The 15588-nt window shown below is 38.3% G+C and overlaps 1 protein-coding gene across 1 annotated transcript in view; it reads right to left on the reverse strand.

Annotated features, from left to right (window-relative positions):
• Positions 1-7601: 7601 nt before the first annotated feature.
• Positions 7602-15588, reverse strand: part of LOC140343335 (actin-associated protein FAM107A-like) — a 13997-nt gene continuing 6010 nt past the window's right edge. The window contains exons 2-4 of the mRNA XM_072429975.1: positions 13590-13687; positions 10803-10938; positions 7602-8979 (exon numbers count right to left, since the gene is read on the reverse strand). Coding sequence (XP_072286076.1) covers positions 8832-8979; positions 10803-10938; positions 13590-13686 — 381 coding nt within the window. The 5' untranslated portion in view covers position 13687 and the 3' untranslated portion in view covers positions 7602-8831. The remainder of the gene's footprint in view (positions 8980-10802; positions 10939-13589; positions 13688-15588) is intronic.

Genomic DNA, 15588 nt, shown 5'->3' on the forward strand with positions numbered 1-15588 from the left:
TTTTTTATATTCATGATATCTACTAGAACCCTATTCGGACATATTTCTGTAAGTTACAGGTCTACAATTTAAAAAAAAAAATTTCATGAAAACCTGTGACGCTTTTGGAACAGAAATCTAGAAATCAGTATAACGCTCAGGTGGTTAATGGAGGAATTTCTCATGCATGCACAGTGAGATCAGCAATCTTTTTTTTCCTATCTACGTCACCCGATCTTGTGCCTACGTGCCAGTCGGGTGATACAGGAAGAAAAACCTGGGAGAAGAGAGAAGATGTCTGCACCGGGCCGAAGACGGATACCGAGATGACGAGGGACACAAACAAAGAAACCTCCTGACAGGTAGACGGATCTGCAGGATTAAAGGTGTGTTTTTTATTTTGAGTTTAGTTCCACTTTAATAATAATAATGATATAATAATATTAATAAATCCTGGGGCATTGCTTGTAGTTGTTCTATAGAATGAGAAGTTTGGCTTCACATCTGCTTGGTGCATTATTAATAATAAACAGTATTCATAGCACCATCATATTATGCAGCACTGTATATAAAATAGGGGTTGCAAATGACAGACAGCTAAGGACAGTGACACAAGAGGAGAAGAGTAACCCGAAGAGCTTACAATCTAAGAGGTTGGTTAAGAAACACATTAAAGTGTGTCTTACTGCAATGCAACGATGGTAAAGAGCACCTTATATCTGCTAATAAAAAAAACAATTGCCCATGGGCCACTTATATCAGCCTTTCTTGACCTTTTTAAAATGGGGGGGACCCCTCAAATAACTTCATAGGTCTTAGGAAACCCCTGATATAATTACTATATCCACAGCTCACACATGGCCAATGGGAAAAATCCCCCCCCCCCCCTATATATAGCTAAAAAGATCATTGGTGTCTGTTAAACTGACCAGAGAGGCACAAGGAACCCTAGCAGCCTCTGGAGAAACCCTGCTTGAGAAACACTGCCTTGAATGCTCATTTGCAGAGGGAACATAAACTTACAAGCCCAGAAAATGCAGAATTGTGTTTTTACCCTGGGACCTCTGCATTGGATATCATGTCATGTGATTTCATCCATGTTTTATTTAGCTGTCTCTTTCTTCTTCTCCTGATGTTGTAAAAGCAAGATCTGAGATCTCTGCTAAAATCTGACACATTCAGGGGTGTTGGATAGTGTGCCCCCTGCTGCCAGTGTAGTTGATCATCAGGAAGTGTAGTTATCTGCATACCCCTGAGCTCTTTAAAAACAAAGATTTAACACATCACCTGTCCAAAAGGTATATATAAAGGCACGATGGAAAAGGGGCAATAGTAAGGTGGAGTAAGTACAGGGAGGAAAGAAGACCCACAGGAGGGCTGTGGATCCGTGGCTGAAAAGAGTAGGGTGAAATTCCAGAAGAGAAAATGGAAGCAAAAAGTGGGAGTGAATATGGCAGTGATAAGCGAGGGATGGTGGATAGATGAGTTTATTGAGCTATTTCTCAGACAAACATATATACACAATGGCTGTTACAGGGGTGCAAAGGGTACAAACACCAGTGGTGAAGGGGAGCAAGGTGGTGGACACCACTGACCCAGTGTTGGGAGCTACAACAGAAAATATTAGTGCAGCCCTTGATGAAATTGTGGAGTTTTAGGGAACTTCTAGTAATGGTAATGCTCCTATTGAGGGTGAGGAAGTGGGTAAAGAGTACTAAGGGTAGGGTAGAAGTGTTGCTTCTGTTCTTTTATTGTTTTGGGTGAATCCCCACTTCTGGTGCATTTGCCAGTCCAAATACTTCTGATTCTGTAAGAGAAGGAACTGGGCCGGATGAAGACCAAGGAACTCTGACATTGGGTGTGATGTCTGTAAAACGTAGTACCTGCTGTGGTCAGTAAGGTGATTTAGAATGATTCAGGAGAAAGATTATGATTAGTATTAAAATGTTTTGATTGCGATTCTGAGTTTTACCATTTGGATTGCAGAGTTTGGGGGTTTAAGGGTTTAATAATAATTTATAGGGTAAATTAATAATGGGGGGAAAGGTGTATTGTTTTTAACCATAGCATCTGTTGGAGAGTTATTTCTTTTAAAAGGGTTTACCTCTTTATTTAAAATTATTAAACCATAAAAATGGAGGGGGGGCAGGGATAGATTTTTAGAGAGTTGCATTGCCAAGTGAGTTTTCATTTTAAAAACCCCAGAATGAAATGAGACAACATAGGAACAAATAAATAAATGGCAGTTTAATAAGCAGAAGGGTTTAAGGAAATATGATTATTATTGAGGATAATATCCAGTATAATATGAATAATAATTCACTAATAAAAAATTCCTCCTGTAAATTCTAAGGCGGTTGTTAGCAAAGCAGTAAACACACAACAATTGGGTGTACAATGCTTATATTGTGCAGGTGCAGAAAAAGAGTTACATAATACAAATGCATATACAATGCATATAACAAATAATAACGATATCAAAGAAAAGGCCTTTGTATACCATTACCTTCAATTCTCTGTCCTCTCCATGGGTCATACCTCTCGTCTCTGTCTGGGCCTCCCTCCATGCTCATCATATACCTCTTTTATAGGACTTTCTAAACCCTTTTTGTAGTATAACATTGTCATTTGTTATCACTATAAATGGTGCAACTAACCAAAACATTCTTACATGTATATTCAGTTGTTGGGCTTACCTCCACAGGTGACCATATGTGGGGTCTTGTCTTATTGGGACAGGAATAAAAGGTCTAATATTTCTTGCCAGGAACTTGTTTGCCATCGGCTCAATATAGACAATATCAGATTGCTAACAGGTGCTATCTGTACTTTGGCCATGACAAGCATTTGTGAGAACATTCCAATATTTATATCTCACAGAAATCGGAAAGAAACCTACCATCTATAATCTCATCAATAAAGTATGTAACTATGTAGATACCAAAAATAGTCATGTAATTATTCAATTTACTAATAAAACCCTCATAATACATTATTAACATATGTTTTAGATTAGTGCAACCCTGAAATATCTACAAGGTATCAATAATTTGACCAGTTTTACTCCATAGCCTAGGGTTTTCCTAGTCTTATGTTTGTATTATAGATATTGAGCATGGTCATGGAGCAACTGTAGCCCTGTATGGTCTGTATGTATGTATGTTCTGTTCTGCCATATTTCAGATGGTATGCTGTATTTTGCAGTTGGTGGAATCTTACATCTCTATTTCCTGTAGGAAACTCAATGGGGTTAAATGGAGGCGTTCAGTATGGTACCAGGACTATTAGTGATTTTTTTTACAAAGATTTTCAGTGAAAATGATTTTAGTCTTCAAGATCCCATAGTTCTATGGTGGGAAAGTGGGAGTGACAAGATATATAGTATATCCACTACCTGACCCACCTTTTTGGCACTCTCCTTGCTCTGTTGCAGGTGAGGATTATACAGACCCTGAATGGAAAAGGTAATATGGTCTCTTTTTAAAGACCTTCTAAACTTTGCATTGGTAATTTCAATTAATTTCTAGAAACAAAGATTGTAAAGTATTTACACACTTTTATTATTTACATTTAGATATTATAAAGGCACAGTATTTCTACAAAACAAAATTAGTTTTCTCAATCTCTTTTCTTTTTGTAGAGTGAATTGGTTGATATGTAACATATTATAAAGACTGAAAGAATTATAAAGAGTGTAAAGTCGGTACAATGGCTCCATAATTCCTAGGTTTCACATACATTAGTTCTACATAGTATTGCCTAAATACTGGTTTGAGGTCTCTGTACGTGATAATACATTTTCACATAATTATCATACTACCATGATCATTATGACATAATTTTGCATCTGTGCACAGAGTATAAGAGGTATGCTTTAAAAGAAACCTCAGTATCTTCAAGGAGTCTAATCTAGCTGGTTTAGTAACAAAAGCAATTATCTATTTATATTTGTGGACCTGTCACAGCAAAACGTTTATTTAAAATACATGCATTAAAGTGTATGTAACTCCAAATTCTATACAGGTGAAAATAAATATATTTTAAAGGTACAAATAAAATGTGTAGCTGTTGTTGATCATCATATTTAATTCTTAATGTTTTTTGGTGACAATGGAACACTCTGCCTTTCTTTAAAATACAAAAGACAGATACAAAATACATTTTCACCAATACCAAGAGAAAGAAATTCAAATCTACAGGACTAATTTACAGGACATTTTTGTCATGATAACCCCATTTACTACATTCTTATCAATTAATAGAAGAATCAGAATATTTTGTCCCATGCATCAGAATATATGGACACTTTTAATGATCCTCAGCTAAAGGGTCAAAAACACAAATGCTGAACAGGTTAGGGTTCTTGAATGGTGACCTCCATGTATGTCCTCTTGTCTTTTTAGTAGTTTTCCTTCTTAGTACACAGTGTGGACATCAGTCATTGTGTATCCCATATGGAACAATGGGAACAGTTGAATCCTATAGATAAATTGTTCAATATAATTAAGAGGTGAGTTCAACTGACAGGAGGTGGAGGGCTTTGCACATCCCTTGTTGTGGATTTCCGGAGATTCTCCCTTACTTTTATGAACTCATGGACTACAGGAACAGGCTGTTCACACTTGATTGATTCCTGCTGCCTCTGCAATGCCAAGAACCAGAGCGGAAACAAAATTCTTGTTATTTTAACCTTTGGACTGTCTATGGAAAAACAAAGTAGAAACTACAACCAAAAATGTACCAATGCTGTAACCATATGTGGCTGGCCCTTTAGACTAATAAAAATAAAAAAAAACAGCTTTTGCTGCAATATTCACCTTCGATCCCAAAGCTACTATTTTCAGGTAGTAAAGGATAATATACAGTACAATAAGATACAAGGCAGCACGGTGGAGGTAAGCGCCAGGTCCCAGGTTGGAATCTTAGCCAGGACATTATCTGTAAGGAGTTTGCAGGTTATCCTTGTGTTTGCATGGGTTTCCTCTGGGTACTCCCATTTCCTCCCCCTCTCCAAAAATATGCAGGTCGGTTAATTGGCTTCCCCTCATTATTGACTAGACTGTATTAATGCTATATGACTATGGTAGGGACATTTGATTGTGAGCCCCATTGAGGGACAGCTAGTGACATGACTATGGACTTTGTACAGCACTGCGTAATATGATTGCACTATATAAATACTGTATAATAATAATAGGATATCATGTAATATACTTTAGATACCATGTACGTGATACTGTTTTGCAGCTCGCGGACCACTAAATCTACGGACTCCGGACCTGTGTCACTCAAAGAAGAAGAAACTTCCCCCTGAGTGACATCATAATGCCAGAACATTGCCCACTCTCCCACCGCACTGAGCCTGTGATCCGTATGGGAGACATAGTCCGGGGCTCCGGACCTATCACCGCTGGCCTCCGTGCTCTCGCAGCCTACCTGTCAGACGGCCAGGGGTTGGGGACCCCTGCTGTAATACATATATGGAAGCATTGATGATTATAGAGCTGAATTATTCTATGTATTTTTTATTATATCTGCCCAGGGTCCAGTTTTTAAAAAGGCCCTTCAGTATATTTAATTTTACCTTCTTTTTCTGCGCTTTGATGATGTCAGTCTGCAGCAGAAATTTCCCTATCCCCTTCTATACCTGTGATCAGACTGCAGCATCATAAAGACCATAAAGTGTCAGATTTTTGTGAACAAACAAGAACTGCACAAGCACTATATTTTCATAATTAAGTCAATTTTGGACCAGTATTTTAGTGTAAGTGGTACATGCCGACCATGGATGATGCCTGAACAAAGATGGCTCTATCCTTCTGAAGAAAAAAGCAATTAAAAGCATTGTCATGGAGGTGATCTCTGTGTTACGCTGTGAATGTATTACACATTACATAGCATTTTTGCCCTAAAATTAAACAATATTTCTGATGTTAGAATTTGAGTAATCTGGAATAGCTCTTTCATCAGCTCCTAAACACATTGGAAGGAATCTGAGTCCAGACAAACACTGCTTGCGTATTATGAACAAGCAGTAAAAAGAGTTTTGAAACAAACCATTACTGAACACCAAAGTTGCATAAACTGCTAAGTAATTATTTTCAAAAATTACATCAGACCTTGTAGGCTTTCAGATAGTTTACAGCTGTGAATTCATATAACAATAAAAACTGGAAATGAAACTGGAAATGGAATGGAGTAACATTTCAGAGTTTTAAAGCAGCAGTCGTCAACCGGTGGTCCACGAAAAAAGCCTCAAGCGTGAACAGGAGAAGGACCCCACTGGGGGATGCACCGGCCAGAGCCGGGAACCCTGTCACACGTACGGATCGCAGGCTCAGGGAAGGCTTAGACCTGCAATGGGAGAGTGGGTGGGTTCTGGCACCATGAGGTCACTATGGGGGGAAAGTTTTTTCCTCTTTGAGTGACACACGACTCCCCACACATGCACGGTCCAGTGCCAGTAAATTTCCATGGGTCTGAAAAATTAAAGTACAATTAACTGCTTTATCAGGAGATATATGCTATGGGGAGCATATCCTGGGCACTGGTCCACTTAAAAGCCTACACCAGACTTTAAAGTTACATGCAAAGAGAACAGGTCAAAGGTATAACAATTGGCTCTAAATCATTTATAGCATACATGGCTCCGCATAATAGTATAGAATATTTACAAGCAGAAGTTAGAACATTGAACAACTAGATCATTTGAATACAGTGGCATAGAGTGTTTCACAGGTCCCAATACTACACATAGTGTAGTATGGAGAAATTTAAGTTATTTAGATGAGCAGATGGTGTCATTTAAGCCATTCCACTCAGATCCTGTCAAATTTTGCAAGACAGTTTATTCTCATATAAGTGACCTGGTTTAATAAAAGTGTCTATTGATTTGAGACCCAGTCCATTAGGGATGCGGGGGCTGACTAAAGAAGGATTACTCTCCGGGCAAAAAAGTAAATTCTAAGTAAATTTCCATATTTAGATACAGTGGGGCCATTATTTTTTAGAGCAGGAATATTGTAGAGTAAAAGCCGTAAAGACCCCCAATAATAACATTTATATTCTCCAACAAATTTCTCATATTTTTATTGGTGCATGTGCACCCATTATTGAGAATTCTTCTTAGCTACTTTACAGGTGGTTGAGAATTACTTGGAACAGGATTTTAGGCAGTGGGTGTCTAATCTTTCCAATATGGACAGTGAGAAAAACAAACACATGTTCTGTAGAAAGGATGATGCTACAGAACACCTGAAATTTTTATTGTGGTTTGTACCTTCCTGTCCTAGAGACACCCGTACTTCCTTTTACTTTTTGGCATCACTGTAGTATCTGTTGGTAACAATTATGGTTTGGCTAAGGAATAGACCAAATGACCTCATGTCAATTCATGTGTTAACTCCACAAGCCTTAACATGTTTCTGAAGACCTTGATAGTTCTTTAGGGAAAGAATCTCTAATTTTCATGTTGAAGCAAACAGCATAACTGCTTTTATAAAATAAAGAGGGTCTGGAGTGCAGCTATTGATCGCACCTTATATTCTGTGAACGTGAACGCCACAGAAAGCTATCACAGACTAAAAAAAAAAAAGATGAAGAGAGATTTATGTATAGTTAAAGAATGAAGATATGCTGCAGGAATTAATGACTGCAAACATGCAATAAGAGTTTATGGAGATTTGGGAAAATGCTTCAGGAGACAGTCACTGGAGACAAATAACACTTGACTGATAGAGATTAATGCTAATACAAACCTATTATTTTATGATTCTTCTAGCTTACATTAAAAATTACCTGTGTCATATTTGACATTTCTCTTAACAAGATCTTTTACAAAAGCCTAAATTATCACAGAACACTTTCTGTAGGGGCCATAAGGGCTGCACACTAAGCACCAAAGAGCTGCATTTGACATCTAGGCTCCTAGATTGGACATCATATTTTCTGACATGCTGCCCATAATGTCCATAGGTAAACCATTGAGGTATGTGATTAGGATAAAATGTTTAGCAAGGTCTTGTGATAATTGCACTCTACCTGGAGAAATAAGTATGGCTATATATATGAAAAGTACTTCTCAGTAACTATACATGTTTAAATCACATCAATAAAACTATTAGAAAAACTAAACTAAAAGTGTCTGCCTAATATAATGCAATATCCTGGTTCCAGATACTGTACTTCTTAGGACCGATGGTGAAATAGGATGTTGATTGACTCAAGCTCTACATGTAATGTTATTAGATCATTGGGCATTTTCAATATCAGAGAAACAAGCCAGAATCAAGCAATCTGAATGTAGCCAGTGAAGTCAAAAGCTTCTGATCTGCATTATTAATCCAGATCAGCAAGCAATGCAACTGGATCAGCATGACAGGCTGGCAAATTGCATTTTTTAAAAGCTATGTCAGTAGCTGCTGTATTAAACGTTTCTGCTTTACAAATATTTTTTTTAATATGAAGGGCGAGAATTGTTTCAGATTTGTGCAGTAATCCAACATGAAGCAACTCCTGCAGTTTGCATATGTGCAGGAGCTTGCTGTAATTGGAACCAGTTATTGCTGCTCATTCTTCTTGTGCAGGACGACTTGCTTTCTATCCACCATATTTTTTTGCAAAGTCTGTAGTGTGAGGACCTGTTGGGTCCCTCTCACAGCTCTGCTTTCTGCACAGGCTAAATGAATCACCATGACAAAACTGATATTTTACAGGTTAATATTTGGGTTTGCAAGGCATTTTGTGTAGACAATGTGGATTTTTATAAAGCAAGGCTAGGGAGGAATATATATCTTTCTGTCTGGATTTCAGTTTTGTTATATGGGACTTAGCTATTAAAAGGGATACTCTCCTTATACCTCCTCTCGTCGCAGCTGCCACTTCTGCAGCTCTTGCTGTAGGGGGCAATGTGGCAATTTTGTGTTGTCGCTTTCTTGTCGCTGATTCCGCCTCTTCTCCATAACTCGCAGTAGTTCAGGCTTACTGTGCAAGACAAGTCCTCTGCAAGAAGAGACATCAGGAGAATAAATTGTGCTGCAAATAAGACCTCCATCTAACTATGCCATATTTAGATAATTTTTAGAAATTCTGGAATTATTTTTTTTCTGTGAACATTAACAATTTGTAAATATATTTTGATCATGTGGGAAAACAACAGATATGCACATACAAAAGCATTTTCACTTCTGTGTGGCTTGTATTTGATCTGGCAACCCTACCATACATTGACCTCAAAGAAGACAAAAAGCTTCATGAATAATAAAAAATTACTGGACAAACAGTGCAGCCTTTACTTTTTCCTCCAGTTCTGCACTGAAATCCCAACAAATGCTGTCAATCCTGCCTGTTGGACTGAAGACCTGTCCCCCACTGCACTGTGTCTTATTCCACATGCATTCATCGATATCTTTCCCAGCAAAACAATGCTGCTTCCTTGATTCCCAATAATCTGCCAATACTCTGCTCATATAAATAGGGCTCATGGGACATGTACATGGGAAAAAGCCTACACACTAGAAACAAAGCCCCCAGCAGCTGCTCCTGCAATCATTTTACCAGGCTGGTGATGGCATTACCGTGATTGAAAAAGCTAGTTTTACCACAAGAATAACGTAAAAAAAATAGCTGAGACATGCTCTAGAAGGGTTAGTGATCGGCTTGGGGATTGAATTAGGTTTAGGGATTGATGCAGGTTTAATTTAGGGATATAACTGGACATACACTGCAATTTGCACGATTTCAGGACTGCAGGATTTTTTTTACCAGTTCTTCTCCCAGCCTTTTTTCAGCTGGTGCAGTTGAAAACTCCATACAGTCCTCTGAACTACATGCAGTAATGAACACGTCTTTGCATTATGATACGGTAAAGGGCTCTTGAAAACATACAGAATTTATCAAATATACCTTGTTTTAATTTAAGCACAAAACTGTTAAAATGTCAACAGTGTTTTCTTTCATATTTGGGTCACCCATAGGTAAGGTAGAGCTATTTGCTAATTTTAGGCAATAAGGAGTTTTGAAATGGTAAAAATGTAGATAAACTATAGTTAGGCATGCAAATAAACAACTAGAAGCATGGTGGCTCAAAGTTTAGCACGATTACCTTTGCAGTGCTAGGTCCCAGGTTGGAATCTCAGCCAGGACACTATCTGCTTGGAGTTTGCAGGTTCGCCCTGTGTTTGTGTGTGTTTTCTCTAGGTACTCCGGTTTCCACCCACATTCCAAAAAAAGTTAATTGGCCATTCTCTAAATCAGCGGTTGCCAACCGGTGGTCTGCGAGAAAATTTTGGGGGTCCACAACTCTGGCCGGTGCACCCCCGAGCAGGGTCAGGAGAAGGACCTCGCTGGGGGGAAGCACCAGCCAGAGGTGCGGACCATATCCCCAGTACAAATCCCTGGTTTAGGAAAGTGGGCAGGCTGTTTACCTGGACAAAACCCCGCCCACTCTCCCATCGCAGGTCTGAGCAGGATTATGCCATCATGATGCCACTATGGGGAAGGTTTCTCCCCCTTTGAGTGACACCCCGCTCCCCGCACATGCGTGGTCAGGAGCCGGTAATTTTAGTGGTCCGTGGGACCAAAAAGGTTGGCGACCGCTCTTCTAAATTGACCTTAGACCTAATGACATATGACTATGGTAGGGACATTAAAATGTGAGCCTCTTTGAAGGACAGCTAGTGACATGACTATGGATAGAAATAGTAGATGATATCAATATTAACTAAACATGTGAGGCTTTTAGCAGTAAAGGGGAAAGAAAAAGTTCCCTGTATGATTTATTTGTGCTGATCCTCCGACCAGGAAAGCCTGGCTTTCACACATACTTCTTGTAGGTGAGCAGCAGTTCCCGGTGTAGTTCCTGATGGGTTCGAGATGACTTCGAGGGGTGGTCACTTTTATATGGAGGGATGAGTTTGGGAAAAATACTGATCGAGTCACGTGATCCTTCTTTACCTGCAGCTGTACAAAATGGAGAAGCAAAGGTCAGCAAAACATAGTACCAGTTTATAATGAAGACTACAAATCTTCATGAAGAAAAAATTGCCTAGCTACAAAGCTTTGGTGGATTTTAATGTAAAATGTAATGCTTTCCTCTATTCAGCTTTAAAGCGACATTACAACAAATATACCAGACGAACATTCTCCGCAGTGGAAGTGATATTATACTCACCTCTGGGGAAACTCTCTCCCAATAATTATAGCTCTGTTGGGCAGGGTTCTCCTGTGCCATTATTTATAAAGTTTGCACATTTATCATCTATTCTACACCCTCTACTTACAGCACAATTTAATATGTTGGCGTTTTAAGGTTAATTATAATCTAAACGTTGAAACCAACTACAAGTACATACTTACTTTTCTGTATTAAGATCGATTTCACAAATCTATCTAATTGAAACAGAAAAATGTGTATGCAGTTAATAGGTAAATATCAGATATAACACAATTGGCCTGATGTATTGAAGCTTTCCAAAGCAGGAAAAGATACACTTTCATCAGTGAAGCTGGATGATCCAGCAAACCTGGAATGAATTTCTTTAACTCATTTGCTATTTTTAGCAAATGTTTTCAATCCTGGACCAGAACCATTCCAGGTTTTTTGGATCATGCAGGTTCACTGACAGCCTTTGAGAGCTTTAACAAATCAGGCCCAATAAGTGGTTTTCATTTCAATAATATAGTTCACTCTAGCTTTGCCTTTTTTTGGAAACTTGCAGATAGCTCTTTCCTGTGCCAAAAGTGATTAGTATTATATACCTGCACACTGTGACCACACAATAAGCAATAGAAGCTGCAGGGGGTATCTTAAGCCTCTCTCCTTACCTGTCTGGTGGACAGGTAAGAGTCATCCAGTGCACTCTTCCCCATTTGTACTGTCTGGTCTCTTGCCTTTCAGCTATTCACTTCCTTTCCTGTTAGTCATTTAGTCACAACTTTATATATGAGCATTTCACAGGAGGTCTGTATGCAAATAGAGACCATTAAAAAATGCTGAGATATTGATTGATTTATTAAAGCTCTCCAAGGCTGGAGAGGATACACTTTCATCAGTGAAGCTGGGTGATCCAGCAACCTTGGAATGGATTCCTTATAAGTAATTTGCTGTTTGTTAGCAAATGTTTTCAATCCTGGACTAGATCAATTTCAGGTTTGCTGGATCACCCAGCTTCACTGATGAAATTATATCATCTTAAGCCTTGGAGAGCTTTAATAAATCAGGCCCTGTGTGTGAGAGGCAATGCTGTAAGTTGGCTTCTAAGGACAGATATTTTGCAGCCCCAGTAATGACTTCACCCGCTAAGAAATATGATTATACAGTACAGGGACAAGTTAAATAAGAGTTAAGAGAAGGTTTACAATCTCCTAGTTTGTAAGCTCTTCGGAACAGGGCCTTCTCCTTCTGTGTCACTCTCTGTTAGTGTGGGTCGAATATCTCACTATTTGATTCGACAGCTATTCAATTGAATAGTGAAAAATTCTCCAGGTGATGGAATGCCGAATTCAAAAACTATTGAAGTTAATGGTGTGAGAATTCTGTTTTTTTAGGGGCTTTAAAGGGCTGCAAGAGGAATCAGATTCTCTATCCAAGAACACATAGTACTGCGCTGCAGCAGTGATCGCTGATACCGCGCTGTGCTACTACCCTGTTTCCCCGATGATAAGACACTGTCTTATTTTTTTTTTGAAGGCCAAAATATGCTCTAGGGCTTATTTTCAGGGGGATGCCTTATTTACCCATGAAGAAGACTACAGTACACAGTTATTTTTTCATTTTTACCTAAAAAGGGGGGGGCTGTCTTATTTGATGGCCCTGCCTTATCATCGGGGAAACACGGTACTATGTATTCTCAGATAGTCCTCATTCATCACCTATAGTGCCCGGAGATCCCGCAATGACAGGAGGATTCCCACGGCTGCACAGCCAGGGGAATCATAATGTCATTGTGGGAAAACCTGTAAAAAAAACACAAATATTCAATAAATTACTTTACAATTATTTAGTTTTTTTTTAACACATTTTTTGCCTGAATTTTTCCCGTTGAATCCTGTGTTTTTCTGGTTGGGTCTATCAGAATTCGAACAGCCATATTCGGGTCCAATATAAGTACAACCCAAATTCGAACACCAACACTACTCTCTGTATCTATCTGTCATTTGCAACCCCTATTTAATGTACAGCACTACGTAATATGTTGGCGCTATAAAAATCCTGTTTATTAATAATGATAATAATATTAATTATAAGAAGAGGGGTACTTTAGGGATGCTGAGTTCTGCTTAAATGGCTTTTTAACAATTCAATGTTTTTGTCTAATTTATCTAAATTATTTGTGGCATATGGATAGCTTTTAAGGAATAAAGTTGTGTGATGTAGCCTGAAGCAGATGTCTGATGACAGGTGCTGCAGGGAGGTATAGGGATAAAAGTAATGGGGAAAGGGGGATATTGGTCGAATAAGGAGGGTGAGGTGTTGGATGTGGGAAGTGCAGGTGGTAATTTTTCACCAATTTGTTTTTACCATATTTACCATATCTAACGCTTTCAGGCTTCAAGTATCAATAATATCAGAGTCTATAAAAATATCATATTTTTATCTTAGCATAACTTACCTTTCCTAAGAACTGGTAGAGTGGCTCTGATACCAAAAGGCATCCGTAATGAGGACAAGACTTGACACTTGGCCCACATCCACAGTTCCTGTGACATCCTGGAATGAAAGTAGATTTAAAAGGTGAAAGTTTGGATCCTGCCATAGCTACAAGATTATTCATACAATAAACGTTATTACTGTCACCTTCAAATTAACATTGCTCTATTAGAATACACATATATACATATATATTATTTAATTTCTTCAAACTGTTCATACAAACACAAATGCTATAGCAGAAGGAGGTAAATGGGTCAATTTTAGCTAATTATCCAAAAATTCTACAGCAGATTCAAAATGAGCTGAATTTAAGCAAAAAAAGACCCAAAGCAAACTTAGAGTCAGCGTACCACTCCCATCATACCCTAGCATACTGGCTTCCCCTAATATCATCCCAGCAAGGTATTATGTTTTAGTTGCAAAAAATAGCAAAACACCTGACACTGCATTGATATTACCATGCCATTCAGAGACTTTTTGCATTCTCTTGGTTGTTGAGATAAGTCAGTAAATCTGCAGTCACCAGAGCCGTATCAATGAACTTTTGTGATTCTGGGGTGTGTAATAGGAAAGGCAAAGATAAATTCCTTGATTACATATATCTATTTTACATTTTTTTGCCTATTTAATAAAAAGTTTTCTGAATTGTGTTTGTGAGCTTTTCCTGGCTTTTATACAATACAAAAGAGAACACTTAGCTGTCATGAAGTAGTGGGGTTCCTTGCCACCTTAATAAAAAAATTTGGGGGCTAACACTGAGTATGGGTATTAAAAAGAAAATAAAACAGAAATTACCGGGTACGTAACAGTTTAAATGATCCCAATGTATTTTGCTACATTTGTGGTGAATATTCTCAGCAAAAACAGAGAAGAAACATTACAGAATTTGTGAAACAAGAATATCTTGGATAATTTAGTATTAAACTAGAGGACCAAGATAAGTATTGGGCTCCCCATATGGTATGCAAAACTTGTGTAGAGTGCTAAGTCAGTGGAAAAATAGAAAACTGAAAAATTTGAAATTTGGTGTACCTATGGTATGGGGAGAGCCCCAAAATAATCATAATGATTGTTATATATAATTGTATTAATACATATTTTTGTGCTGTAAATGTAAAAGGTTTCAATTGTTACAAGAAAAACAAGTGAGAATACCCTGACTTGGAATCAGCAAGACGACCTGTGCCGCATGGTGCTGATGTTCCCATACCAGTGTTCAGTACACTCCCTGATATTCCTGTATCTGACATGGAGGATATACAGGGAGTGTAATCCAGAAGTTAGCAGTGGAAGTGAATATAAAGTAAGTGTTTCATCAAACCAGCAGTTCTCCCAAGAAGAGCTCAATGATTTATTACGTGACCTAAGTCTGTCAAAACAATCATTGGAACTTTTAGCATCCAAGAAAAGAACTGTCTGAGACCGGAAGTTAAAATAACGATTTATAGGACAAGAGAGGTGACACTCCTACCATATTTCAGTGAAGATGGAGACTTTGTGTACTGTTGTATCATCCCTGGACTACTAACCCATATGGGAGTACCAGAATACCGAGCAGAAGACTGGCAGCTTTTCATAGACTGTTACACTCGAAGTTTGAAATCTGTTTTACTGCATAATGGCAACTGCTATGCATCACTTTGAATTGGTCACTCAACAAAACAAAATGGTTTTACAAAAGCTTTGCTATCATGAACACCAATGGTCCATAAATGTTGATATAAAAATGGTGAACTTCCTACTTGGACAGCAAAGTGGATACACAAAGTACCCATGTTTCATCTGCTTGTGGGATAGTAGAGCAAAGCAGGATCACTGTAAAAAAGTGACATGGCCTCCAAGGGAAAACATGAAAAAAGGTGCAGCAAACATCATTAACGAGCCAATGGTTAACAAAGAAAAAATCAATCTTCCTGCACTACACATAAAGTTGAGAATAATGAAGCAATTTGTTAGAG

Source organism: Pyxicephalus adspersus, chromosome Z, assembly GCF_032062135.1.
Source record: "Pyxicephalus adspersus chromosome Z, UCB_Pads_2.0, whole genome shotgun sequence".
NCBI classification, from domain to species: domain Eukaryota; kingdom Metazoa; phylum Chordata; class Amphibia; order Anura; family Pyxicephalidae; genus Pyxicephalus; species Pyxicephalus adspersus.